The sequence below is a fragment of the Agelaius phoeniceus genome, chromosome 35 (assembly GCF_051311805.1).
Source record: "Agelaius phoeniceus isolate bAgePho1 chromosome 35, bAgePho1.hap1, whole genome shotgun sequence".
In the NCBI taxonomy this organism is placed as follows: Eukaryota; Metazoa; Chordata; class Aves; order Passeriformes; family Icteridae; genus Agelaius; species Agelaius phoeniceus.
In genome coordinates this window covers 1,778,479-1,806,380 of record NC_135299.1, presented here as the reverse complement: position 1 = coordinate 1,806,380, position 27,902 = coordinate 1,778,479, and the positions used below count along the sequence as shown (strand labels likewise).

Below are 27,902 nucleotides of genomic sequence, written 5' to 3'. Positions count from 1 at the left end.
AACCCAGAGTTGGCATCGCCCCCTCAGTGCCCCCCAATATTGGGGGTCCTGCATGGACCCCCCCCCCCCCCCCCAGCTGCATTTGGGGGGGGAGGGGTCTCGGTGGATGGGGAGGGGTCTCGATGGATGGGGAGGGTCTGGATGGGTGGGGAAGGGTCTGGATGGGGTGGGGAGGGGTCTCGATGGGGTGGGGAGGGGTCTCGGTGGATGGGAGGGGTCTCGGTGGATGGGAGGGGTCTCGATGGGTGGGGAAGGGTCTCGGTGGGTGGGAGGGGTCTGGATGGGGTGGGGAGGGGTCTCAATGGGTGGGGAGGGGTCTCGGTGGGTGGGGGAGGGGTCTCGATGGGTGGGGAAGGGTCTCGGTGGATGGGGAGGGGTCTCGGTGAATGGGGAGGGGTCTCGATGGGTGGGGAAGGGTCTGGATGGGGTGGGAGGGGTCTCAATGGGTGGGGAGGGGTCTCGGTGGGTGGGGAGGGGTCTCGGTGGATGGGGAGGGGTCTGGATGGATGGGAGGGGTCTCGATGGGTGGGGAAGGGTCTGGATGTGTGGGGAAGGGTCTCGGTGGATGGGGAGGGGTCTCGGTGGGGTGGGGAGGGGTCTCGGTGAATGGGGAGGGGTCTCGGTGGGTGGGGAGGGGTCTCGGTGAATGGGAGGGGTCTGGATGGGTGGGGAGGGTCTCGGTAGGGTGGGAGGGGTCTGGATGGGTGGGGAGGGCTCTCAATGGGTGGGGAGGGTCTCGATGGTGGGGAGGGGTCTCGGTAGGGTGGGAGGGGTCTCGGTGGATGGGGAGGGGTCTCGGGTGGGGAAGGGTCTGGATGGGTTGGGGAAGGGTCTGGATGGGTGGGGAAGGGTCTCGGTGGATGGGGAGGGGTCTGGATGGGTTGGGGAGGGGTCTCGGTGGATGGGGAGGGGTCTGGATGGGGTGGGGAGGGGTCTCAATGGGGGTGGGGAGGGGTCTCGGTAGGGTGGGAGGGTCTCGATGGGTGGGGAGGGTCTCAATGGGGTGGGGAAGGGTCTGGATGGGTGGGGAGGGGTCTGGATGGATGGGGAAGGGTCTCGGTAGGGTGGGGAGGGGTCTCGGTGGATGGGGAGGGGTCTCGGTGGATGGGGAGGGGTCTGGATGGGTGGGGAAGGGTCTGGATGGATGGGGAGGGGTCTCGGTGAATGGGGAGGGGTCTCGATGGGTGGGGGTCTCGATGGATGGGGAAGGGTCTCGATGGGTGGGGAGGGGTCTGGATGGATGGGGAAGGGTCTCGGTGGGTGGGGAGGGGGGGTCGGGACCCCAGCACCAGTTGTACCCAATGGGGAGGGGCAGGGGTGGAGTTTTGGGGGGGTTGGGGTGGGGTCTTAAGGGGTTTTGGGGGGGGTCTCAAGGGGTTTTGGGGGTTCGGGATTCCAGTGCTGCAGTGATGGGGTGTCAGTGGAGGAGGGGGGCTGGGACCCCCAAAAAAACGGGTGTACCCCAATGATGGGGTCTCAATGGGGGACCCCAAAAACATGTGTACCCCAATGATGGGGTCTCAGGGGGTGGAGGTGACCCCAAAAAAAAGGTGTACCCCAAAATGGGGGCCTGCAGTGATGGGGTCTCAATGGGGACCCCCAGAACAGGGGTACCCAATGATGGGGTCTCAGGGGGTGGAGGTGACCCCAAAAAAAAGGGTGTACCCCAAAATGGGGGGCTGCAGGAATGGGTCTCAATAGGGGACCCCAAAAACGGTGTACCCCAATGATGGGGTCTCAGGGGTGGAAGGGACCCCAAAACAGGTGTACCCAGTTATGGGTCTCAATGGGGGACCCCAAAAAAAAGGTGTACCCCAAAATGGGGGGCTGCAGTGATGGGGTCTCAATGGGGGACCCCCAGAACAGGTGTACCCCAGTTATGGGTCTCAGGGGATGGAGGGGACCTCCAGAACTGGCTGTACCCCAAAATGGGGGGCTGAGGGACAGGTGAGACCCCCAGAACTGGCTGTACCCCAAAATGGGGGGCTGAGGGATGGATGGGACCCCAGAACTGCCTGTACCCCAAAATGGGGGGCTGAGGGACGGGTGGACCCCCAGAACTGCCTGTACCCCAAAATGGGGGGCTGAGGGATGGGTGGGACCCCCAGAACTGGCTGTACCCCAAAATGGGGGGCTGAGGGACAGGTGAGACCCCCAGAACTGGCTGTACCCCAAAATGGGGGGCTGAGGGATGGATGGGACCCCCAGAACTGCCTGTACCCCATGATGCTGCAGGTGTGGGATGTAATTTTGGGGTGCAACCCTCAGCCCCAACTGAACCCCAATGTTGGGACAGCATTGGGTGGGGTCCAGGACCCCCAGCACCGCCTGTCCCACGAGCCAGCATGGAGTGATGAAGAGGAGGCTCCTGTGGGGGTGACAGGGACCCCCAAATGCCACCAGAACCCCCCTTATCCCCCTGTCCCGCTGCCATCAGCCAAAATGGGGATTTTCTTGCTGAAAATGGGGATTTTCCTGCTGAAAATGGGGATTTTCCTGCTGAAAGTTGGGATTTTCTTGCTGAAAATGGGGGATTTTCCTGCTGAAAATTGGGATTTTCTTGCTGAAAATGGGATTTTCTGCTGAAAATGGGAATTTTCCTGCTGAAAATGGGGATTTTCCTGCTGGAAGTTGTAGTCGGGACCTTCTGCACCATCGATGCTGAGGAAGGAGATGAAGATGCAGGAGACCTTGAAAGTCAGAGTGAGGAAGAGGAGGCCCCTGTGGGTGCCACCAAACCCCTCCTGTCCTGCTCCCATCAGCCAAAATGGGGATTTTCCTGCTGAAAATGGGGATTCTCTTGCTGAAAATGGGGATTTTCTGCTGGAAGTTGTAGTCGGGACCTTCTGCACCAGCTTGTAGTCAATGCTGAGGAAGGAGATGAAGATGCCGATGACCTTGAAGGTCACAGTGATGAAGAGGAGGCTCCTGTGGGTGCCACCAAACCCCCCCGTCCCTGCCCCGCTTCCATCAGGCAAAATTGGGATTTTCTTGCTGAAAATTGGATTTTCCTGCTGGAAGTTGTAGTCGGGACCTTCTGCACCATCGATGCTGAGGGAGGAGATGAAGATGCCGATGACCTTGAAGGTCACAGTGATGAAGAGGAGGCTCTGTGGCAGTGACAGGGACCCCGAAGTGACACCAAAGTGCCACCAAACCCCTCCTGCCATCAGCCAAAATGGGGATTTTCCTGCTGAAAATGGGGATTCTCTTGCTGGAAGTTGTAGTCAGGACCTTCTGCACCATCGATGCTGAGGAAGGAGATGAGATGCCGATGACCTTGAAGGTCACAGTGATGAAGAGGAGGCTGCAGTGTGGGGTGACAGGGACCCCCAAATGCCACCAAACCCTCCTGCCCATCAGCCAAAGTAGGGATTATCCTGCTGGAAGTTGTAGTCGGGACAGACCTTCTGCACCAGCTTGTAGTCAATGCTGAGGAAGGAGATGAAGATGCCGATGACCTTGAAAGTCAGAGTGAGGAAGAGGAGGCTCCTGTGGGTGCCACCAAACCCCTCCTGCCATCAGCCAAAATGGGGATTTTCCTGCTGAAAATAGGGATTCTCTTGCTGGAAGTTGTAGTTGGGACCTTCTGCACCAGCTTGTAGTCAATGCTGAGGAAGGAGATGAAGATGCCGATGACCTTGAAAGTCAGAGTGAGGAAGAGGAGGCTGCAGTGGCAGTGACAGGGACCCCGAAGTGACACCAAAGTGCCACCAAACCCCTCCTGCCATCATCCAAAGTAGGGATTATCCTGCTGGAAGTTGTAGTCGGGACAGACCTTCTGCACCAGCTTGTAGTCGATGCTGAGGAAGGAGATGAAGATGCAGAAGACCTTGAAAGTCAGAGTAAGGAAGAGGAGGCTCCTGTGGGTGCCACCAAAACCCGCCCTTTCCCCTGCCCCACTGCCATCAGCCAAAATGGGGATTTTCTTGCTGAAAATGGGGATTCTCTTGCTGGAAGTTGTAGTCAGGACCTTCTGCACCATCGATGCTGAGGAAGGAGATGAAGATGCCGATGACCTTGAAGGTCACAGTGATGAAGAGGAGGCTGCAGTGGCGGTTACAGGGACCCCGAAGTGCCACCAAACCCCTCCTGCCATCATCCAAAGTAGGGATTATCCTGCTGGAAGTTGTAGTCGGGACAGACCTTCTGCACCAGCTTGTAGTCGATGCTGAGGAAGGAGATGAAGATGCAGATGACCTTGAAGGGCTTGGAGCAGAGCCAGGCCGCGTGGCTCTGCGTGTGCTCGGTGAAGCAAACCTTGGAGGGGTCGTAGAGGCACGGCTTGTTCTTCCTGGCCCTGTTGGTTTTCTCGTACTCCACGTGGCAGTTGAGCGCCTTGGCCGGGCGCCCCTCGGGCAGGGTGCTCTGCTGGGCACGCGGAGCCGGGCCCGGCAGCGCCGGCACCACCACCTCGAAGCCCACGGCCTTGGAGGGCGGCACGATGCTGACGGAGACGTTGCCCAAGCTGGAGGAGTTGTGTCGGAAGTAGACGCTGAAGGTGCCGTTGATGTGGTCGACGATCTTGCCCGTCACCAGGAGGCTGAATTTCAGCGTTTTGATGTTGAAGTAGAAGTCGCCCCAGCCGAAAATCTTCTTGGCGCGGCTGGATTTGAGGCTGGGCTTGCGGTGCCCGCGGGGTTTCGGCGCTTCCAGGGACGTTTGGTTCTTCTGCCAGCGCCAGGGGCTGTGGGAGGCGCCCGCCGCGGTGCCCGCGCCCACCCTGGGCGGCTCTGCCGGGATCAGGCGCCCGGGGTTGAGCGCCGGGGGGTTCAGGGCACCGTAGGGGACGTCCTTGAGGAGGCCCGAGGCGCCCATCTCCAGGTAGCCCAAGGCTTTGGGGATGTGGCCGCCGGCGCACACGGTCTGGGGAGAGGGGAGAGCGTGTGAGCTGTGCTCGTGGCCTTCCTCATCCCTCTGTCTGCACCTTCCTCATCCTCTACAGCCTCATCCTCTACAGCCCCTTCCTCATCCTTCTGTCTGCACCTTCCTCATCCTCTGCCTACAGCTCCTTCCTCATCCTTCTGTCTGCACCCTCCTCATCCTCTGCCTACAGCCCCTTCCTCATCCTTCTGTCTGCACCCTCCTCATCCTCTGCCTACAGCTCCTTCCTCATCCTTCTGTCTGCACCTTCCTCATCCTCTGCCTACAGCCCCTTCCTCATCCCTCTGTCTGCACCCTCCTCATCCTCTACAGCCTCATCCTCTACAGCCCCTTCCTCATCCTTCTGTCTGCACCTTCCTCATCCTCCTCCATGCACCCTCCTCATCCTCCTGCATGCATCCTGCTCCTCCTCTCCCTACTCCTCCCTCCTCATCCTCCCACCTGAACCCTCCTTGTCCTTCTGTCTGCACCCTCCTCATCCCTCTATCTGCACCTTCCTCATCCTTCTGTCTGCACCCTCCTCATCCTCTCCTGCACCCTCCTCATCCTCCTGCCTACTTTTCCCTCCTCATCGTCTCACCTGAACCCTCCTCACCCCTCTGCCTGCTCCCTCCTCATCCTCCTGCATGAACCCTGCTCATCCTTCTTCCTGCACCCTCCTCATCCTCTACGTACTCCTCCTTCCTCCTCCTCCCTTCTGCACCCTCCTCATCCTCTTTCCTGCATCCTCCTCATCCTCTTACCTACTCCTCCCTCCTCATCTTTCCACCTGAACCCTCCTCATCCTCTTACCTACAGCCCCCTCCTCATTCTCCCACCTGAACCGTCCTTGTCCCTCTGCCTGCACCCTCCTCATCCTCCTTCCTGCACCCTCCTCATCCTCTACCTACCCCTCCCTCCTCATTCTCCTGCATGCACCTGCTCATGCACCTGAACCCTCCTCATTCTCCTGCTCACCCCTCTGCCTGCACCCTCCTCATCCTCCTACCTACAGCCCCTTCCTCATCCTCTTTCCTGCATCCTCCTCATCCTCCTACCTACACCTCCCTCCTCACCCCTCTTCCTGCATCCTCCTCATCCTCCTTTCCCTGCTCCTCTCTCCTCATCCTCTCACCTGCACCCTCCTCATCCTCTCCCACTTCCTCCCTCCTCATCCTCCTTCCTGCACCCTCCTCATCCTCTTCCTACTCTTCCCTCCTCATCCTCCCACCTGCACCCTCCTCATCCTCTTTTCTGCATCCTCCTCATTCTCCTACCTACAGCCCCTTCCTCATCCTCCTTCCTGCACCCTCCTCATCCTCATACCTACATCTCCCTCCTCATCTTCCCACCTGCACCCTCCTCACCCTCTCCCACCTCCTCCTTCCTCATCCTCCTTCCCGCACCCTCCTCATCCTCTCCCACCTCCTCCTTCCTCATCCTCCTTCCTGCACCCTCCTCATCCTCTCCCTGCTCCTCCCTCCTCCTCCTCCCTCCTGCACCAGCTGGGCTGAGCCCCCCCATCCCCTCCCCGAGCTCCCCCCCCCCGAGCAGATCCAGCTGCCAGCCCCAACCTGGGACCCCACCCTGTCCCTCACCCCCGCGCCCCCATCCTCATCCTCGCGGGGTGCCCGCCGTGCCCTCCTGCCCTGCCAGCTGCTGCGGCAGCCCCGGGCTCGTCAATCACTGTCACCCTGAGCTGCCCGGGGTCACCTGGAGCCCCGGAGGGGGAGTGGGGAGGGGGAGATGAGCAGAGGCAGCAGCTGGAGGGGCTGGGGGTGGAGGGGGGGACGTGGGAAATCGAGGCAGGCTCAGGGAATGGCTCCTGACACGGCTGGGGGTGATGCTGGCATCGCTCAGCCCACAGGTCGGCTCTCAATAAAATTAAATTTTATAATATAAAATATTATATAAAATATTATATAATATCAAGATATTGGTTTTAATATCGATTTTAAAGATAAGAAAAATAAATAGAATTAAAAGAACGTCATAAAAATATTAATTTTAGAAAATAAAATATTAATGTATAAAAGGAAATATTTTATTAACCTTAACCCGCACCTCCATCCCCGCACCCCCATCCTGCACCCCCATTCCCGCACCCCCATTCCCGCATCCCCATTCCCCCACCCCTATCCCTGCCCCCCATTCCCGCACCCCCATCCCCGCACCCCCATCCTGCCCCCCCCATCCCCGCACCCCCATCCCTTCACCCCCATCCTGCCCTCCCATCCCCGCACCCCATTCCCGCACTCCCACCCTTCACCCCCATCCCTTCACCCCCATCCCCTCCCTCACCCCCTTCCCCGCACCCCCATTCCCGCACCCCCATCCTGCCCCCCATCCCCTCACCCCCATCCCCTCACCCCCATCCTGCCCCCCCATTCCCGCACCCCCATTCCTGCACCCCCGCTCCCCCCCCATCCCCTCACCCCCATCCTGCACCCCCATCCTGCACCCCCATCCCCGCACCCCCATCCCCTCACCCCCATCCCCTCACCCCCATCCCCTCACCCCCATCCCTTCACCCCCACCCTTCACCCCCATCCTGCCCCCCCATCCCCGCACCCCCATCCCCGCACCCCCATCCCCTCACCCCCATCCTGCCCCCCCATTCCCGCACCCCCATCCCCTCACCCTCATTCCCACACCCCCATCCTGCCCCCCCATCCCCGCACCCCCGCTGCCCCCGGCTCTCTCCCAGCTCGCCGCTCATTTCTCCCTTATCTATTTTTCAACGCAGCTTCAAAGCCGGGCGCCCTCGCCAGCCGGAGAGGGAGGGCCAGGACCGGGATGGGGAAAGAACGAGGGCAGAGCGAGAGGGGGCACCCCCCAAGCTGAGAGGGGCGGGCTCTGCACCCCATCTCTGCCCCCGGGACCCCTCACACCCCACTGGGAGACCCCAAATCCTCCCGCGCCCCCAGCGAGGGTCTGGGGGCTGCAGCCCAGGGGGATCGGGCACGGCAGCTCATCCTGCCGAGCCCCCACCTCCGGGAAGAGTTTCTGGAGGTTTCTGAGCTGAATTTCCATCTCAGCCAGGGCTGGCAGCCAAGGCCGGTCCCCGGCAGTGCCGCAGGTGCCTCTGCCCTTCCTCCCCTGCCTCAGTTTCCCTTTTCAATCCCGTCCGTGCGGCGTGAGGGAAGGGGGGGGTGGTGATGGGGTTGGGTTGGAAGAGGCTGAGATGGGAATGGATGGGAAGGGACAGGGAAGGGACAGGGATGGGACAGGGATGGGACAGGGATGGGAGAGAAAAGGGACAGGGAAGGGACAGGGATGGGACAGGGATGGGACAGGGATGGGGACAGGGATGGGGACAGAGAGGGGACAGGGATGGGACAGGGAGGGACAGGGATGGGGACAGGGATGGGGACAGGGATGGGAGAGAAAAGGGATAGGGAAGGGACAGGGATGGGACAGGGAGGGACAGGGATGGGGACAGGGATGGGACAGGGATGGGAGAGAAAAGGGATAGGGAGGGACAGGGATGGGACAGGGAGGGACAGGGATGGGGACAGGGATGGGACAGGGATGGGGACAGGGAGGGACAGGGAGGGACAGGGATGGGACAGGGAGGGGACAGGGAGGGGAGAGAAAAGGGACAGGGATGGGACAGGGATGGGACAGGGAAGGGACAGGGAAGGGACAGGGATGGGACAGGGAGGGGACAGGGAGAGACAGGGATGGGGACAGGGATGGGACAGGGAGAGACAGGGAGGGGACGGGGATGGGACAGGGAGGGACAGGGATGGGACAGGGAGGGACAGGAAGGGACAGGGATGGGAGAGAAAAGGGACAGGGAGGGGACAGGGAAGGGACAGGGAGGGGACAGGGATGGGATAGGGAGGGACAGGGAGGGACAGGGAGGGGACGGGGATGGGACAGGGAAGGGACAGGGAGGGACAGGGATGGGCAGGCAGCGGCAGCACAGGGGCACAGACAGACAGACAGACGGACAGACGGACAGACGGACAGACAGACACTCGCTGTGCGACAGCGCCAGGGGCTGGGGGGTGGCATGGACAGACCAAACCCCCCCCATCCCTGCAGTAACAGCGGCGCCCCAACCCCTGCGGGCTCGGGGCCAGCTTGGCATCCCCCCAATCCCCCCAGGCCCTCCCCAGGAGCTGCTGCGGGATGGATGAAAGGGAATTGCAGAGCAGCGCTGCAGCCGGGAGCCATCGATTGCGGCACCGGCAGCGCGGGGCGACCCCCGCAGCCCCCGCCCAGCCCCGGGGGGCTGGGGGCGCTCGGAGCCTGCGGGGATCAGCACGAACGGGGAGGCTTCGGGGGAGCCAAGGTCACCCCCCTGTCGGCATTCAGGGCAGGTGCCCAACACCTCGCCTTAAATATTTATAATATTCGTGTTTGTGCTCCTGCTCGGTGCCTCCTGGCGGGGGGCAGACGTGCCCCGGAACCGCCTGGACACGCCTGGGGGGGGTCTCAGTGTCCCTGAACCTCCTGGACACGGCTGGGGGGGATCTCAGTGTCCCTGAACCTCCTGGACACGCCTGGGGGGGGTCTCAGTGCCCCTGAACCTCCTGGACACGGCTGGGGGGGATCTCAGTGCCCCTGAACCTCCTGGACACTCCTGTCCCCATCCCCTGTCCCTATCCCTGTCCCCATCCCTGTCCCCATCCCTGTCCCCATTCCTGTCCCCATCCCTGTCCCCATCCGTGTCCCCATTCCTGTCCCCAGTGCCCCCGAACCTCCTGGACACGCCTGGAGGGGTCTCAGTGCCCCCAAACCCTCGGGACACACCCCCTTTCCCATCCCTGTCCCCATTAATACCATCACCCTGTCCCCATCCCCTGTCCCCATCCCCTGCCCCCATCCCTGTCCCCATCCCCATCCCCATTCCCTGTCCCATCCCCTGTCCCCATCCCTGTCCCCATCCCCATCCCTGTCCCTGTCCCCATCCCTGTCCCCATCCCTGTCCCCAGTGTCCCCGACCCTCCTGGACGTGCCTGGGGGGGTCTCAGTGCCGGCCCCTCCCGCTCTGTTCTCAGCATTGCCCAGTGAGCGGCTCTGCTGCCGCAGGGGTCACCTGGGATGCTGCCATTCACTGTCACACGCACGGCTGCACCTGCACTGCCCCTGCTCATCCTCATCCTCATCTTCATCCTCATCCTCATCCTCATCCTCATCCTCATCCTCATCCCTGTCCTCATCCTCATCCTCATCCTCATCCTCACCTTCTGCTCATCCTCATCCTCATCCTGATCCTGATCCTCATCCTCATCCTCATCCTCATCCTCATCCCTGTCCTCATCCTCATCCTCATCCTCATCCTCATCCTCACCCCCCTCCTCATCCTCATCCTCATCCTCATCCTCATCCTCATCCTCATCCTCATCCTCATCCTCACCCTCTGCTCATCCTCATCCTCATCCTGATCCTGATCCTGATCCTCATCCTCATCCTCATCCTCATCCTCATCCTCATCCCTGTCCTCATCCTCACCCCCTGCACATCCTCATCCTCATCCTCATCCTCATCCTCACCCTCTGCTCATCCTCATCCTCATCCTCACCCCCCTCCTCATCCTCATCCTCACCCCCTCCTCATCCTCACCCTCTGCTCATCCTCATCCTCATCCTCACGCCCTGCTCATCCTCATCCTCATCCTCATCCTCACCCTCTGCTCATCCTCATCCTCATCCTCACCCCCTCCTCACCCCTCTCCTCATCCTCACCCTCTGCTCATCCTCATCCTCACACCCCGTCCTTGCCCCCTCCTCATCCTCACCCCCTCCTCATCCTCACCCCCTCCTCATCCTCACCCCTCATCCTCACCCCCTCTCATCCTCACCCTCACCCCCAGCACCAATCCATGCTCGGCTGCTCTCCAGCCCCACGTGTGGCAGCCCAGGGGATGCGGGCAGGGCCGGCAGCAGCTGCGGAGGGCCCGGGGAAGGCTCTCGGTGCCTTCGGCATCAATTTGGTCCGGCAGGCCCGGCGCTGACGGCCGCTCACATCCCATTTGCTGCCGGGGCCAAGCCGCTCCCCCGAGAGCCTCGGTCACCTTGGTGGAGGGGAGGGGAGCAGCAAGGGGGGCACAGGGGGGCTCGGATGGGCTGCTGGGGGTTGGGATGAGCTGCAGCACCCCGAGACAGGGGCTGGGAGCGATGGCAGAGCAGCCCCAGCAGCGCTGGGGGGAGCAGAGCACCACAAAGGCCTCATTGCCACCAGCACCGCCTGTCCCTGCGCCAGCCTTGTCCCCATCTCTGTTGCCAGCCTGTTTCCATTCCTGCAGCCAGCCTGTGCCTGTCCCCATGGCCAGTCTGTCTCCATGCCCACCATCAGCCTGGTTCTGCTCCTAGCACCACCCTGTCCCCGTTATTACCACTGCCTTGTCCCCATTAATGCCACCACCCTGTCCCCGTTATTACCACTGCCTTGTCCCCATTAATGCCACCACCCTGTCCCCGTTATTACCCCTGCCTTTTCCCCATTAATGCCACCACCCTGTCCCCGTTATTACCACTACCTTGTCCCCATTAATGCCACCACACTGTCCCCAATAATGCCATCAGTGTGTTCCTGTCCCTACCACCATCCTGTCCCCCTTAATACCACCACCCTGTCCCCAGCAATGTCACCATCCTGTTCCCATTCATACCATCAGCCTGTCCCCATTATTGCCACCACCCTGTCCCTATCCCTACCACCAGTCTGTCCCCATTATTACCACCACATTGCCCCCATTAATCCCACCAGCCTGTCCCCATTCATGCCACCAACCTGTCCCTGTCCCACCACCACCCTGTCCCCATTTTTGCCACCACTCTGTCCCCATTAATACCATCACCCTGTCCCCATTATTACCATTACCCTGTCCCCATCTTGTCCCCATCCCCTTTCCCATCCTGTCCCCACCCTGTCCCCATCCCTGTCCCCATTATTACCACCATCATGTCCCCATTACTATTATCCTGTCCCCATCCCTGTCCCCATCACCCTGTCCCCACCCTGTCCCCATTAATACCCGCCAGCCTGTTTCGGTCCCTACCCTGTCCCTACTATTACCACCACTCTGTCCCCATCCTCTGTCCCATCCTGTCCCCAACCTGTCCCTACCCCTGTCCCCACCCTATCCCTATCCTATCCCCACCCTGTCCCCATCCCCTTTCCCCCCCTGTCCCCATGCTGTCCCTACCCCTGTCCCCATCCCCGTCCCCATCCCCTGTCCCTACCCCTGTCCCCACCCTGTCCCCATCCTGTCCCCATCCCCTGTCCCCATCCTGTCCCTACCCCTTTCCTCATTCCCTGTCCCCATCCCCACCCTGTCCCCATGCTGTCCCTACCCCTGTCCCCATCCCCTGTCCCCATCCCTGTCCCCATCCCCATCCCTTGTCCCCATCCCCTGTCCCCATTCCTGTCCCCATGCTGTCCCTACCCCTGTCCCCCACTCTGTCCCCATCCCCTGTCCCCATTCCCTGTCCCCATCCCCATCCCTTGTCCCCATCCCCTGTCCCCATCCCCTGTCCCCATCCCTGTCCCCATGCTGTCCCTACCCCTGTCCCCACCCTGTCCCCATCCCCTGTCCCCATCCCCTTCCCCCATTCCCTGTCCCCATTTCCTGTCTCCGTCCCCTGTCCCCATCCCTGTCCCCATGCTGTCCCTACCCCTGTCCCCCACCCTTTCCCCATCCCCTTTCCCCATTCCCTGTCCCCACCCCTGTCCCCACCCTGTCCCCATCCCCTTTCCCCATCCCTGTCCCCATCCCCTGTCATCCTCCCCCTCTCCCCTTCTCGTGGTTCTCCCTCTCTCCCCACGGCCGCGGGCTCATCCCATCCTCTCCCCTGTCACCCCGCCGCCTTCGTTAGCACCAGGAGATTAATTGGAGGTGCAGAGCGACAATTCCCGCGGGGCCGCTCCCCCCGGCAGCCTCGGCCCGGGGCGCCGTGGCATTTCCAAAGGTTAGCAGCAAACAAGGTGCCTCTGACAGCTCCCATTCATCTCCCGCTGCTGCTGCGGCTCCGCGGGGCTGCGGGAGCCGCCCGGCGAGCCCAGGCGTGGCCGGGAGGGTGAGGATGATGGGGGAGATGAAACAGGAGGGACTGAAATGTAGGATTGTCGGGCAAAAGGTTTGTGAGATTATGGAAATGATAAGAGAGATTGAAAGGAAAGCGAGGTTAGGTGAGGCAGGGTGGTCACGGACGGACAGACGGACGGACGGACGGGTGGAGGGTTGGGGGAGATGAAACAGGAAAAATTTATAAATAGGAAAGCCTGGCAAAAGATTTGGAGAATATGGAAATGATAAACGAGATTGAAATGACAGCAAGTTTAGGTGACCCAGGATGGATCACGGATGGACGGACACACAGACAGACACACAGACACACAGACAGACACACAGACAGACACACAGACAGACAGGTGAGGATGCCAGGGGAGATGAAACAGGAAAGCCTCATAAATATGATTGTCTGGCAAAACATTTTGAGGATATGGAAATGATAACCGAGATTGAAGTGAAAGCAAGTTTAGGTGAGCCAGGGAGGGTCAAAGACAGACAGACAGACACACAGACAGACACACAGACAGACAGACAGACAGGTGAGGATGTCGGGGGAGATGAAACAGGAAAGCCTCATAAATAAGATTGTCTGGCAAAAGATTTTGAGAATATGGAAATGATAACCGAGATTGAAGTGAAAGCAAGTTTGGGTGAGCCAGGATGGATCACGGATGGACAGACACACAGACAGACACACAGACGGACAGGTGGAGGGTTGGGGGAGATGAAACGGGAAAAATTTATAAATAGGAAAGCCTGGCAAAAGATTTGGAGAATATGGAAATGATAAACGAGATTGAAATGACAGCAAGTTTAGGTGAGCCAGGATGGATCACGGATGGACGGACACACAGACAGACACACAGACAGACAGACAGGTGAGGATGATGGGGGAGATGAAACAGGAAAGCCTCATAAATATGATTGTCTGGCAAAACATTTTGAGGATATGGAAATGATAACCGAGATTGAAGTGAAAGCAAGTTTAGGTGAGCCAGGGAGGGTCAAAGACAGACAGACAGACACACAGACAGACACACAGACAGACAGGGGAGATGAAACAGGAAAGACTCGTAAATATGATTGTCTGGCAAAAGATTTTTGAGAATATGGAAATTATAAGTGAGATTGAAATGAAAGCAACCGGAGGGGGATCACAGACAGACAGACAGACACACAGACAGACAGGTGAGGATGATGGGGGAGATAATGGACAATAGACTTATAATGGAAACTATATTGAGATTGAAAGGAAAGCAAGTTTAGGTGAGCCAGGGGGGTCACAGACAGACAGACAGACAGGTGAAGCGTTGGGGGAGATGAAACAGGAAAGTCTTGTAAATAGGATTGTCTGGCAAAAGATTTTGAGAATATGGAAATTATAAGCGAGATTGAAATGAAAGCAAGTTTAGGTGAGCCAGGACGGACAGACACACAGACAGGTGAGGATGTTGGGGGAGATGAAACAGGAAAGCCTTATAAATATGATTGATTTTGAGAATATGGAAACTATAAGTGAGATTGAAATGAAAGCAAGCTTTGAGATCCCTCAGTCACTGAACAACTGGAAAGCAATGGTGTGGCTGCTGAAGGTGATCCCCCTTTGGTGGAACAACACCCTCTGCTTGCAGACAGGCCCAAGGGGCAGAGCAGACCCTGCTGGCTTGGCAGAGGGGGCCCAAAGAGGAGTTTGTAGGGTTTAAAATGTAACCCAGTGTGGTAATGTAATGATTCTTACAGGCTGTGTGCAAATGCTGTAGGATTTGTATCTTGTACTAGATTGGTGAGTGAGAATTAGAATATTCAGCACAGAGGAAGATTTATTGTGTTGTAACGGGAACCTCACGCTCTTACCTCTCTTACCCTTTTACTCTCTTAACTTTTTACTCCCTTACTCTCTCACCCTCTCATCCTCTCTCCCCCTCTCTCCTCTCAGTCCTGCTCCAGCTGTGCCTGGCAGCTCCCAGCAGGGTCCCTGCACTTGGCCCTTTGCAATGAGCCCCAAATTCCACACCCTGGCTTCAGAGATCTCTCGTGTGTACACACGCAGTGACACACGTGTAGTGACACACACATGGTGACACGCAGGGTGACACACACATGGTGACACACACAGAGAAGGGACACCCCAATATTGGGATGGGAACCCCTAACATTGGCCAGGCATCCCAAGCACCAGGATGGGCACCCCAAATACCAGAATAGGCAACCCCAGCATAGAGGTGGGGCACCCCAATATTGGCATAGGCACCCCAAACACCAAGGTGGGCACCCCTGCACCAGGATGGGCACCCCAGAACCAGAATGGGCACCCCAAATCCAGAATAGACAACCCCAGCACAGAGAAGGGACACCCCAATATTGGGATGGGCACCCTGAACACCAGGATGGGCACCCCAATATTGGGATGGGCACCCTGAACACCAGGATGGGCACCCCAATATTGGGACGGGCACCCCAACACTGGGATGGGCGCCCCAATATTGGGATGGGCACCCCAATACTGGGATGGGCACCCCAATATTGGGACGGGCACCCTGAACACCGGGATGGACACCCCAATATTGGGATGGGCACCCTGAACACCAGGATGGGCACCCCAATATTGGGATGGGCACCCCAATATTGGGACGGGCACCCTGAACACCGGGATGGACACCCCAATATTGGGATGGGCACCCTGAACACCAGGATGGGCACCCCAATATTGGGATGGGCACCCTGAACACCAGGATGGGCACCCCAATATTGGGATGGGCACCCCCAGCACCAGGACAGGTGAATCTGACACCAGCACCTCCTCAGCCAGAGGAGTCTGGATGAGCTCAGCAAAGCCAAATCCACCAAATTCACCAAATTCACCAAATTCACCAAATCCACCAAATCCAACCAAATCCAACCAACTCCAACCAAATCCACCCAATACAACCAAACCCACCAAATTCACCCAAATACAACCAAATTCACCAAATCCACCCAAATCCACCAAATACAACCAAACCCACCAAACCCACCAAATTCACCAAATCCACCAAATCTAACCTAATCCACCAAACCTACTAAATCCACCCAAATCCACCCAAATCCAACCCAATTCACCAACTCCAACCAAATCCAACCAAATCCAACCAAATCCAACCAAACCCAAACAAACCCACCAAATCCACCAAACCTACCAAACCCACCAAATCCAACCAAATCCAACCAAATTAACCAAATCCAACCAAATCCACCCAAATCCAACCAAACCCACCAAATCCACCAAATCCAACCAAACCCACCAAATTCACCAAACCCACCAAATTCACTCAAATTCACCAAATCCACCCAAATCCAACCAAACCCACCAAATTCACCCAAATACAACCAACTCCACTCAAATCCAACCAAACCCACCAAATCAAGCCAAACCCACTAAATCCACCCAAATACAACCAAATCCACCAAATCCAACCAAATCCAACCAAATCCAACCAAATCCAACCAAATCCAACCAAATCCAACCAAATCCAACCAAACCAAACAAACCCACCAAGTCCACCAAACCTACCAAATTCACCAAACCCACCAGATCCACCAAATCCACCAAATCCACCCAAATACAACCAAATCCACCAACTCCAACCAAATCCAACCAAATCCAACCAAACCCAAACAAACCCACCAAACCCACCAAATTCACCAAATTCACCAAATCCAACCAAATCCAACCAAATCCACCAAACCTACCAAATTCACCAAATCCAACCAAATCCACCCAAATCCAACCAAACCCACCAAATCCAACCAAACTCCAACCAAACCCACCCCGGGGTCCTTCCAGCCCTGTGCTGGGGTCCCCCTCCCGGTGACAGCAACATTCCCAAGCCCCGGTGTCACCTGGAGCAGGACCAGGACCCTCAGGGGGGCCAGGGGGGATCAGCTTTGGATCAGCTGCGCCCTCACTCCCCAAACATTCACCTTGCTCCTCGCTGACAGCAAAAAATAAAAAATATGCAAATGTTGGAGCTTTATTAACGGGCTCGGCACGCGCTGGCTAATAAATATTTCATAGCCCGAGTAGGACTTTTTTTTTCTCTCCCTCCTCCTTCTTTTTTTTTCGTTTGGGTTCCTTTTCCCTGTCACTCGTTTCCTGCCTTTTCTTTTCCTCAGCCGTTTGTTTTATTTATTTATTACTTTTAAGGGCTTCGCGGTGAGGTAGGAGCCGGGGAAAAAAAAATAAAATAAATAAATGTACAAGCCGAGTTTCTCCCCCCACGGGTGAAAAAAGGGAAAAGTGCTGTTAAGAGCAAAGGAAAAAAATATAATAGAAGGGAGGAGACGGCGGCAGGCAAAGGATTCGGGGCTTGTGTGACTCATTGGGCTGGAGGAGAAAAGGGAATGAATGGGAAAACAGGAGATAAACGGAGAGGGAGGGGGAGAGGGGGTGTGGGAGGGGGGCAGCAGCCGGCACAGAGGGGACACGGGGGTGGCAGGGGACGGGGACGTTGGGTGGCTGTCACCCAGCAGCTCCCTGAGCTCAACAACAGGCCTGGAACGGCTCTGGTTGAATTTGGGGGGTCCTTGTGGGGGTCACTGGTGGAGGGGTGGGGTCTGCATGGTCCTGAGGAGGACGTGGGGACAGGGGCAGCTCAAGGGGATGGCGTGGGGAGGAGGAAATGCAGCCAGCAGGGATGGGTTCCACGTCATTCCCACATCCCCAGCACCAGGGATGCTCCTGCCTCAGTTTCCCCCCAGCAGAACAAGATCCCTCTGCGTCTCTCCCATGGTGACAGCAGAGAGGGAGCAGCTTCACCTGAATCCCCCAAAATATGGGGGGACACAGGGAGCTCATGGGCATGGTGTGGGGACAAACAGCCAGCAGGGATGGGTCCCACATCCCTCCCACATCCCCAGCACCAGGGATGTCCCCACAGGATGCTCCTGCCTCAGTTTCCCCCCAGCAGAACAAGATTCCTCTACCCCTCTTCCATGGTGACAGCAGAGACGCAGCAGCTTCACCCGAATCCCCCAAAATTGAGGGGACAGGGGCAGCTCATGGGCATGGGGTGGGGACAAACAGCCAGCAGGGATGGGTTCCACGTCATTCCCACATCCCCAGCACCAGGGATGTCCCCACAGGATGCTCCTGCCTCAGTTTCCCCCAAGCAGAACAAGATCCCTCTGCGTCTCTCCCAGCTCTTCAGCAGAGACGCAGCAGCTTCACCCAAATCCCCCCAAAATATGGGGGACACAGGGAGCTCATGGGCATGGGGTGGGGTCAAACAGCCAGCAGGGATGGGTTCCACGTCATTCCCACATCTCCAGCACCAGGGATGGGCCACAGGATGCTCCTGCCTCAGTTTCCCTCCAGCAGAACAAGATTCCTCTACCCCTCTTCCATGGTGACAGCAGAGAGGCAGCAGCTTCACCCGAATCCCCCAAAATTGGGGGGACACAGGGAGCTCATGGGCACGGGGTGTGGGGACAAACAGCCAGCAGGGATGGGTTCCACATCTCCAGCACCAGGGGTGGCCCCCAGGATGCTCCTGCCTCAGTTTCCCTCCAGCAGAACAAGATCCCTCTACGTCTCTCCCAGCTCTTCAGCAGAGACGCAGCAGCTTCACTTGAATACCCCAAAATATGGGGGGACACAGGGAGCTCATGGGGATAGTGTGGGGACAAACAGCCAGCAGGGATGGGTTCCATGTCATTCCCACATCCCCAGCACCAGGGATGGGCCACAGGATGCTCCTGCCTCAGTTTCCCCCAAGCAGAACAGGTTCCTCTACGCCTCTCACAGCTCTTCAGCAGAGACCCAGCAGCTTCACTTGAATACCCCCAAAATATGGGGGACACAGGGAGCTCATGGGGATGGTGTGTGGGGACAAGGGAGTACAGCCAGGTCCCACATCCCTCCCACATCTCCAGCACCAGGGATGCTCCTGCCTCAGTTTCCCCCCAGCAGAACAAGATCCCTCTACATCTCTCCCATGACAACAACAGAGAGGCAGCAGCTTCACCTGAATCCCCCAAAATATGGGGGGCACAGGGAGCTCATGGGGTGGGGACAAACAGCCAGCAGGGATGGGTTCCACATCATTCCCACTTCTCCAGCACCAGGGATGGGCCCCAGGATGCTCCTGCCTCAGTTTCCCTCCAGCAGAACCAGATCCCTCTACGTCTCTCCCATGCTGACAACAGAGAGGCAGCAGCTCCACCTGAATCCCCCAAAATTGGGGGGACACAGGGAGCTCATGGGGATGGGGTGGGGACAAACAGCCAGCAGGGATGGGTTCCACATCTCCAGCACCAGGGGTGGCCCCCAGGATGCTCCTGCCTCAGTTTCCCTCCAGCAGAACCAGATCCCTCTACCCCTCTCCCAGCTCTTCAGCAGAAACGCAGCAGCTTCACCCAAATCCCCTCAAAATCGGGGCACCCCAAACCCTCAGCAACTCATCCCCCACCTCCTGCTCCCCCCCAGGCACCCCCCAGCCCTTCCCTCAGCGTTTCACTTTATTATTGCAATAAATGTAGCCATAAAAGTGGCAGGTATTGGCGCTCGCAGAGATCGCTGCTCCCGAGCTATGGAAATGTAATTTCCAGTGTGCCCGGGAAATTTTATAAGATCGTATCAGGAGGGATCATAAATCCCAATCCCAGCCCCCCCACAACCTCCCTGGATGAGGCAGGGCCACTGAGAAGGTCACCAGAGGGGGGGGGGAAATGCCAGGTTGTCCCCTGGGTGTCACCTGCAGACCCTCCTGACGTCCCCAGTGCCAGCTGGGATCTGTCCCCCACAGGAATCGGGGGGCACCAGCAAAGTCCCCAAAGTAAATTTTGATTAAAACCCTCCAAGAGGGTTGGATTGACTCCTGGGGGGTCACAAGGACCATGACCCACCTCAGCCAAGGGCTGGGTGCCACCAGGACCCCCCTGAGACCCCCCTGGGACCCCCAGGGTTGGATTTTCAGCCCCGTTTTTCACCCCACAGCAGAACAATTTCCCTCCAGCAGAACAAGATGAATTTGGATTAAAACTCTCCAGGAGACCCCTCAGGAGTGCTGGGGGGGTCACAAGGACCATGACCCACCTCAGCCAGGGGCTGGGTGCCACCAGGACCCCCCTGAGACCCCCCTGGGACCCTCAGGGTTGGATTTTCAGCCCCATTTTCACCCCACATCAAACTTTGACTAAAACCCTCCAAGAGACCCTTCAAGAAACCCCCTCAGGAGCACTGGGGACCCTTTGGGGTCACAAGGACCCTGACCCACCTCAGCCAGGTGCTGGGTGCCACCAGGACCCCCCTGGTGCCCTCCTGGTGCCCCCCAGGTTTGGATTTTCAGCCCCGTTTTCACCCCACGGTGGATTTTGATTAAAACCCTCCAAGAGAAGCCCTCAGGAGCATTGAGGGGCCACAAGGAGTGAGCAGGGGCTGGCAGCCACCAGGAGCAGGGCACAGAGTGTCCCTGATCCCCCCTGGCATCCCCCTGGTGCCCCCCAGGGTTGGATTCAGCCCCGTTTTCACCCCACAGCAAACTTTGATTAAAACCCTCCAAGAAACCCCACCAGGAGCACTGGGGACCCTCTGGGGTCACAAGGACCATGACCCACCCCAGCCAGGTGGAGCAGGGCACAGAGTGTCCCTGATCCCCCCTGGCACCCCCTGGCACCCTCCTGGTGCCCCTCAGGGTTGGATTCAGCCCCATTTTCACCCCACAGTGGATTTGGATTAAAACCCTCCAAGAGACCCCTCAGGAGCACTGGGGACCCTTTGGGGTCACAAGGACCCTGACCCACCTCAGCCAGGTGCTGGGTGCCACCAGGACCCCCCCAAGACCCCCCTGGCACCCCCCTGGCACCCTCCTGGAGCCCCTCAGAGCTGAATTCAGCCCCATTTTCACCCCACAGCAAACTTTGATTAAAACCCTTCAAGAAACCCCACCAGGAGCACTGGGGACCCTCTGGGGTCACAAGGACCCTGACCCACCTCAGCCAGGGGCTGGTTACCACCCCGAGGGGACACTGGGGACAATGAGAGGGGCACCCCCGGTGTGACACCAAGCCTGGGTGGCACAGGGGATCGGGGGATTGATTTGGGGTTGATTCGGGATTATTTGGGATTGATTTGGGACTGATTTGGGATGATTTAGAATTGATTTGGGATTGATTTGGGACTGATTTGGGGTTGGTTTGGGATTGATCTGGGATTTTTTTGGGATTGATTTGGGATGATTTAGAATTGATTTGGGATTGTTTTGGGGTTGGTTTGGGGTTGATTTGGGTTTGATTTGGAATTGATTTGGGATTGATTTGGGACTAATTCGGGATTCATTCAGGATTGATTCAGGACTGATTTGGGATTGATTTGGGGTTGATTTGGAATTTATTTGGGGTTGATTTGGAATTGAGTTGGAATTGATTTGGGATTATTTGGGATTGATTTGGAATTGATTTAGGATTTGTTTGGGTTTGATTAGGGATTCATTCAGGATTCATTCAGGACTGATTTGGGATTGATTTGGGGTTGATTTGGAATTTATCTGGGGTTGATTTGGAATTGATTTGGGATTTATTTGGGTTTGATTCGGGATTGATTTGGGATTATTTGGAATTGATTTGGGATTGATTTGGGACTGATTCGGGATTCATTCAGGATTGATTCAGGACTGATTTGGGACTGATTTGGGTTTGATTTGGAATTGATTTGTGATTGATTAGGGACTGATTTAGGATTGATTTGGAATTGATTTGGGATTGATTTAGGATTGATTCAGGACTGATTTGGGACTGATTTGTGATTGATTCGGGATTGATTCGGGATTGATTTGGGACTAATTTGGGATTGGTTTAGTATTGATTTGGGATGGATTCCCTGCTCTGTTCCTCCACAATGACTTTCCTTTTGCAACAGGGGAAAAAAAAAAGCGGGGAGGGGAGGGGAGGGGAGGGAGGGGGGCCCGGGGATGTGATTATTCCTTCAGCAGCAATCCAAGCGGCGGCAGAGGAAGCTTCATCTTTCCTGGGCCATTTACCTCCAAAGCTGAGCCAGGCACCGCGGCGAGGCTGGAGCTGGGCCAGGCTGGGGGCTGGGGGGGGGGGCTCAGCTCGGTGTCACCCCCACATTGGGGTCACCGGCTGCGGGGGCTCCTTGAGAGGATGCAGAAAGGGCGGGCAAAGTCATTAATGAGGGAGTGTTAATTGGCAAGGGTGTGATGATTAGCGGTGGGGGCTCAGCTGTGCTGTCCCCCCCCCCATCCTGGCCACCTCTGCCAATCCCCAGAGGAAAAATGGCAATTAAAAATAGGGAAAAGCAATAAAAGCGGACCAGATCGGCACCGGGGAGAGCAGGGGTGGGTGGCTCTGGCTGGGGGGCACCCAGGGGTGCCCCCCCCTTCCCCAGCCGCTGCTTCCCCCCCTCGCCGAGGCTGCGCCAGCCACGCTCCAGGCTCCAGCCTTATTGAATCTCCCAGCTTGGGGTGCAAAGGGCACCAGAGGGAAGAGTTATTAAAAAAAGGGAAATGAGTCGCTTGGAAACCTTCTTTCGGAATAACACTGTGTGTTTGTTTGGCGATAGATTAGCTCAGCCATGCTGAGCACACACGGCACCCGCCGCAACGGCGGCCCCGGCTCGGGAGCTGCAGGAACGGCACCGGGGGGTGCACGGGGCCCATCCTGGTACTGGGACATGCGTGGGGCCCATCCCGGTACTGGGACATGCACGGGGCCCATCCCGGTACTGGGACATGCATGGGGCCCATCCCGGTACCGGGGGGTGCACGGGGCCCATTCCGGTACCGGGGGATGCACGGGGCCCATCCCGGCCTTGTGGGCACCGGGGGGTGCACGGGGCCCATCCCGGTACCGGGGCATGCACGGGGCCCATCCCGGTACTGAGGGGTGCACGGGGCCCATCCCGGCCTTATGGGCATGGACGGGGCCCATCCCAGTACCAGGGGGTGCACGGGGCCCATCCTGGCCTTGTGGGCACTGGGGGGTGCACGGGGCCCATCCCAGTACCGGGGGATGCACGGGGCCCATCCTGGTACCAGGGGATGCACGGGGCCCATCCTGGTACCGGGGGGTGCATGGGGCCCATCCCAGCCTTGTGGGCACCGGGGGGTGCACAGAGCCCATCCTGGTACCGGGGGAGGCACCGAGCCCATCCCGGCCTGGTGGGCACAGGAACGGCCCCGAGGGATGCACAGGGCCCATCCTGGTACCGGGCAGTGCACGGGGCCCATCCCAGTCTTATGGGGATGCACGGAGCCCATCCCGGCCTTATGGGGATGCACGGGGCCCATCCCGGTACGGGGGGAGGCACAGAGCCCATCCCGGCCTGGTGGGCACAGGAACGGCCCCGGGGGATGCACGGGGCCCATCCCCGGTACCGGGACGTGCACGGGGCCCATCCCAGCCTTATGGGGATGCACGGGGCCCATCCTGATACCGGGGGGTGCACAGAGCCCATCCCGGCCTGGTGGGCACAGGAACGGCCCCGGGGGATGCATGGGGCCCATCCCCGGTACCAGGACGTGCACGGGGCCCATCTTGTTACCGGGGGATGCACGGAGCCCATCCCTGTACCGGGGGCACTGGGGGATTCACGGGGCCCATCCTGGCCTTATGGGCATGCACGGAGCCCATCCCGGCCCCGGGGGTTGCCAAGAGCCCATCCCGGCCCCGGGGCATTCACAGAGCCCATCCCGGTACCGGGGGATTCACGGGGCCCATCCCGGCCCCGGGGCATTCACGGAGCCCATCCCGGCCCCGGGGGAGGCACCGAGCCCATCCCGGCCTGGTGGGCACAGGAACGGCCCCGGAGGATGCACGGAGCCCATGTTGGTACCGGGACATGCACAGGGCCCATCCCGGCCCCGAGGCATTCACGGAGCCCATCCCGGTACCGGGGGATTCACGGAGCCCATCCCGGCCCCGGGGCATTCACGGAGCCCATCCCGGTACCAGGACATGCCTGGAGCCCATCCCAGCCCCGGGGGCACCGGGGGTTCAGCCAGCACCCAGAGCTCAGCACCCCCAGGCACCCCCGACCCCACACAAACCCCACATCCTCCCTCCCCTGGCCCCAAACGTGCTGCACACCTCCGAGCCCGAATTTCGGGTGAATTCTCCCCAAAACCGGGAGCTGGGGAGGCGGAATTAGGGTGTCCTTGTGCGGAACGGGCTGGCAGCAGCTGCCGAGAGCGAAACCATCTGTCGGCAGCCCAGGAGGCACCTCCGGGGCGACAGCAAGGGACAAAGTGGATGAGTTTGGCATCGCAGGCCACCCACACGGCAGAGCGAGGCACGATTGGCCTGCAAAGGGTTAATCCGGGAAGGGAAAAGCTGCCAGCAACGCTCAGGTGCTTCTCAGCCAGCCGGATCTGCCTGCAAAGGGTTAATCCGGGAAGGGAAAAGCTGCCAGCAAGGCTCAGGTGTTGACAGAGGGAAACTGAGGCACGGGGTGTGGCCAGGCCCATCCCGGCACGGAGCGGGGTGAGGAAGGACAGACGGACATGGCCGTGTCCGTCCTGCCGAGGCGCTCAGCCAGCCCGCCGCGCCTCAATCCCGCCCGTTTTGCCCGATCCTGCCCGATCTTGCCCAATTCCTCCTCCGCCGAGTCCTGCCCAGGCCCGGGTGGGGTCACCCCATGCCAGGGACACCCAGGGTGGCACCGGGGGCTGCTCAGAGAACGAGCCCGAGGCACAGCCCGGGGTCCTGGGGGTCCTGGGGGGGTCCTGGGGGGGCTGAACCCCGCGGCTCCACCCCGAGGGAGCCCAAAATTTAATTTTGTATGAATAGAAAAGAACGGAATGGATGGAAATAAGGCTGGGGAGGGAGGGGGCGATCAGAGGGGGGGTCGTGCCTCTGCCAGCAAGGGTGGGGGGCCCGGGGGGGACCCCCAGAGTGGGAGCAGTGGGATGGGGGGGTTCGTCCGTCCAGTTTTGGGTGGAGCCCAAAATGCCAATGGCACCCAGGTGGCACCGCCAGCAAAGCCAGGGCACGGGGGTGACATCCCGGGGGTCCCCACACCACGGGGGTCTCACAGCTCGGGGGTCCCCACACCCTGGGGTCTCCACAGGCTGGGAGTCCCAAACCTCGGGGGTCCCACACTTCGGGGGTCCCACATTCGGGGTCCCACATTGGGGTCCCCACAGGCTGAGAGTCGCAAACCCCAGGGGTCTCACACCTCGGGGGTCCCCACACTTCAGGGGTTTCACCTCGGGGGTCTCACACTCTGAGGGTCCCACACACCTGGGGGGTCTCCCCCACACCCTGAGGGTCTCCACATCCTGGGGGTCCCACAACTCGGGGGTCCCCACACCGGGGGTCTCTGCACAGGGGTCCCCACATCCTGGGGTCCCACACCTTTGGCGTCCCACACCTTTGGGGTCCCACACTTTTGGGGTCCCACACCTCGGGGTTCCCCACACCCTGGGGTCCCCCCACCCACCCAGTTCCCTCCTGACCCCCAAAAGACCCCGGCAAAGTTTCTCCCCAAGAGTCCCGAAGAGCCGCGGGGCACGAATGGCTCCGGTGCCCCTCCCTGGCACTCGGTGGGCACCGGGCTGGGCACACCCCGGCCCCGCACCCCAAACGGGTCAGGGGGTCCTGGACCCTCACCCCAAGCGGGTCAGGAGGGTCCTGGACCCTCACCCCAAACGGGTCAGGGGGGTCCTGGACCCCCACCCCAAACGGATCAGGAGGGTCCTGGACCCTCACCCCAAACGGGTCAGGGGGTCCTGGACCCTCACCCCAAACGGGTCAGGGGGTCCTGGACCCTCACCCCAAATGGGTCAGGGGGTCCTGGACCCTCACCCCAAACGGGTCAGGAGGGTCCTGGACCCTCACCCCAAATGGGTCAGGGGGGTCCTGGACCCTCACCCCAAACGGGTCAGGGGGGTCCTGGACCCCCACCCCAAACGGGTCAGGAGGGTCCTGGACCCTCACCCCAAATGGGTCAGGGGGGTCCTGGACCCTCACCCCAAACGGGTCAAAGCATCTCCCTGGAGCTTCCCGCGCCCCTCACGCCCACCCCATGCCCCGAGCCACATCCGTGCCCCCCTCCCCAAATTGGAGCCGCCCCCCCCCTCAGCACCGCTGCTCGTGTGGGTGGGGCAGGGGCCGGGTGGGGTGGGGAGGGGGGGGCCAGGGCAGCGCCCCGCTCCGGATTTGATCAAAACAAACCCATTTATCTTGAAGCGGCTCCAGCACCGACAGATGCTCCGCAATGGATGGACACGGGGAAAGGAGGAGGAGGAGGAGGTGGGGGGGGTCACGCCGAGCCGCCCCCGCACTCGGGCACACGTCCCGCCCCCCCCCCTGAGGGACAGACAGACAGACAGACGGACAGACGGACAGACGGACAAGTTACAGGAGGCTTTGCCTTGGGGGGGGTCGCGTGGTGCAGAGAGGAGGAGGAGGAGGGTGAGGGAGAGAGGAGGGGGGGGGGTCGGTCCCTGATGTGCATCCAATTCCCGAGAGGGAATTGACTCGTTTGATTTTATTCATGAAACACGGAAAGTAAAAAAAAAAAAAAAAATAAAAAAATGGAGCGTCGGGAAATCTGATCTGATCTGCTGGGGGATGAGAGCGACCCCCGCCCCTCACACACCCCCTCCCCTCCACTCCTGACCATCACAGCCCCCCCACCCCATTCCAGGATGTGGGGGGGACACGATTGGGGACGGGGGGGACATCGCTGGGGGGGGGGTGTCGGGGTCTCTGCGGCTGCAGCCGCTCCTCAGCTCCCACCGAGCAGCAAAAGGGGGGGGGGGGGGTCCCCCAAATCCCCCCCACCCCAACCCACGGACCCCCGTGAGTTCTCCCCATGGTTGGGGGGCTCTGGGTGAGGTGCCCCCAACCCCCCAAATCCGTGCAGGAGTCGGGACGGGGATGAGGCGTCACCCCCGCAGGTGATTTTGGGGTTCGCACACAGAACAGTTGGGGACCCCCCCCCCCCAAATCCTGCATGGAGTCCCCAGCACCGTGGGGGGGTCCCCCTGCTGCTCCCCCCCCCCATTCCCAGGTGTGCTGCAGGTGCGGGGTGCGGGACAAGGGGTCCCCAGAGCCCCCTCGGGCAGGGGGGGCAGCGGCTCCGACCCCCCCAAATCCGTGGCCGCCCCCAGGCTCCGTCTCGCTGCCCCCCCCCCCCCCCGCACCTGCCAGACGGCGCCTCCCGCGCTCTGCAATGGGGGGGGGGGGACAGGAAAACAAAACTGGGGGGGCTTCACCCCCATGGGACCCCCCCCCCCACCGACACCACAACTCCGGGACAGCCCCGCGTCCCCCTCCAGCTTGGGGTGAGGGGAGGGGGGTGCAGGACCCCCCCCCCCATAAAACTCTCACATTCACCCCCCCCCTTCAGTGTCTGCTGGACCCCCCCCCCAATCTCGGCTCATTCCGTGACTGCCACAGCCCCCCCTCAATGCACGACCCCCCCCCAAAAACCTGCACGAACCCCTTGGCCAGGATCCCCCGGATTTCTCCTGCACCCCCCAAGTCACGCTTGACCCCCCCCCCCCAAACCTCCGTTCTTTCCGTGACTGCCACGACCCCCCCCCAAAACCGGACCCCTAAATCTGCACGACCCCCCCAAAAATCTCCACGCCCCCCCCATCGCCAGGACCCTCTGGATTTATCCTACACCCCCCAATAACTGCACGACCCCCCCAGTGCACGGCACCCCCCCAAAAATCTCCACGACCCCTCCTCGCCGGGACCCCCCGGATTTCTCCTGCACCCCCCAATAATGCACGACCCCCCCTCAATTTCCGCCCCTGCCCGGTAACCGCGCACCCCCCGGTGGTCCCGGTGGTCCCGGTGGTCCCGGAGCCCCCCCCGATGGTCCCGGTGGTCCCGGAGCCCCCCCCGGTGGTCCCGGTGGTCCCGGAGCCCCCCCGGTACCTGCAGCAGCAGCAGCCCGGGCCCGAGCAGGGGCAGGCGGCGGCGGAGCATCGCGGGGCTCCGGGAGAACCGGCGGCCCCGGTGATGATGAGGATGATGATGATGATGATGATGAGGGGCGGCGGGA

The 27,902-nt window shown here is 59.8% G+C and overlaps 1 protein-coding gene across 3 annotated transcripts; it reads right to left on the bottom strand.

Annotated features, from left to right (window-relative positions):
• Positions 1-2,588: 2,588 nt before the first annotated feature.
• On the bottom strand, positions 2,589-27,902 carry NXPH4 (neurexophilin 4). Of its 3 annotated transcripts, none has more exons than XR_013185857.1 (3): positions 27,776-27,902; positions 3,408-4,866; positions 2,589-3,234 (listed from the first exon to the last, which is right to left on the bottom strand). XR_013185857.1 is itself a non-coding variant. In XM_077192643.1 (2 exons), exons 1-2 carry the CDS (start codon positions 27,824-27,826, stop codon positions 4,099-4,101), a joined length of 819 nt encoding a protein of 272 aa, XP_077048758.1. In that variant the 5' UTR covers positions 27,827-27,902; the 3' UTR covers positions 3,340-4,098. The 3 variants fall into 3 exon arrangements, 1 of the variants encoding a protein (XP_077048758.1); XR_013185858.1 differs by having other exon boundaries at positions 2,589-3,080; positions 3,462-4,866; XM_077192643.1 differs by lacking the exon at positions 2,589-3,234 and having other exon boundaries at positions 3,340-4,866.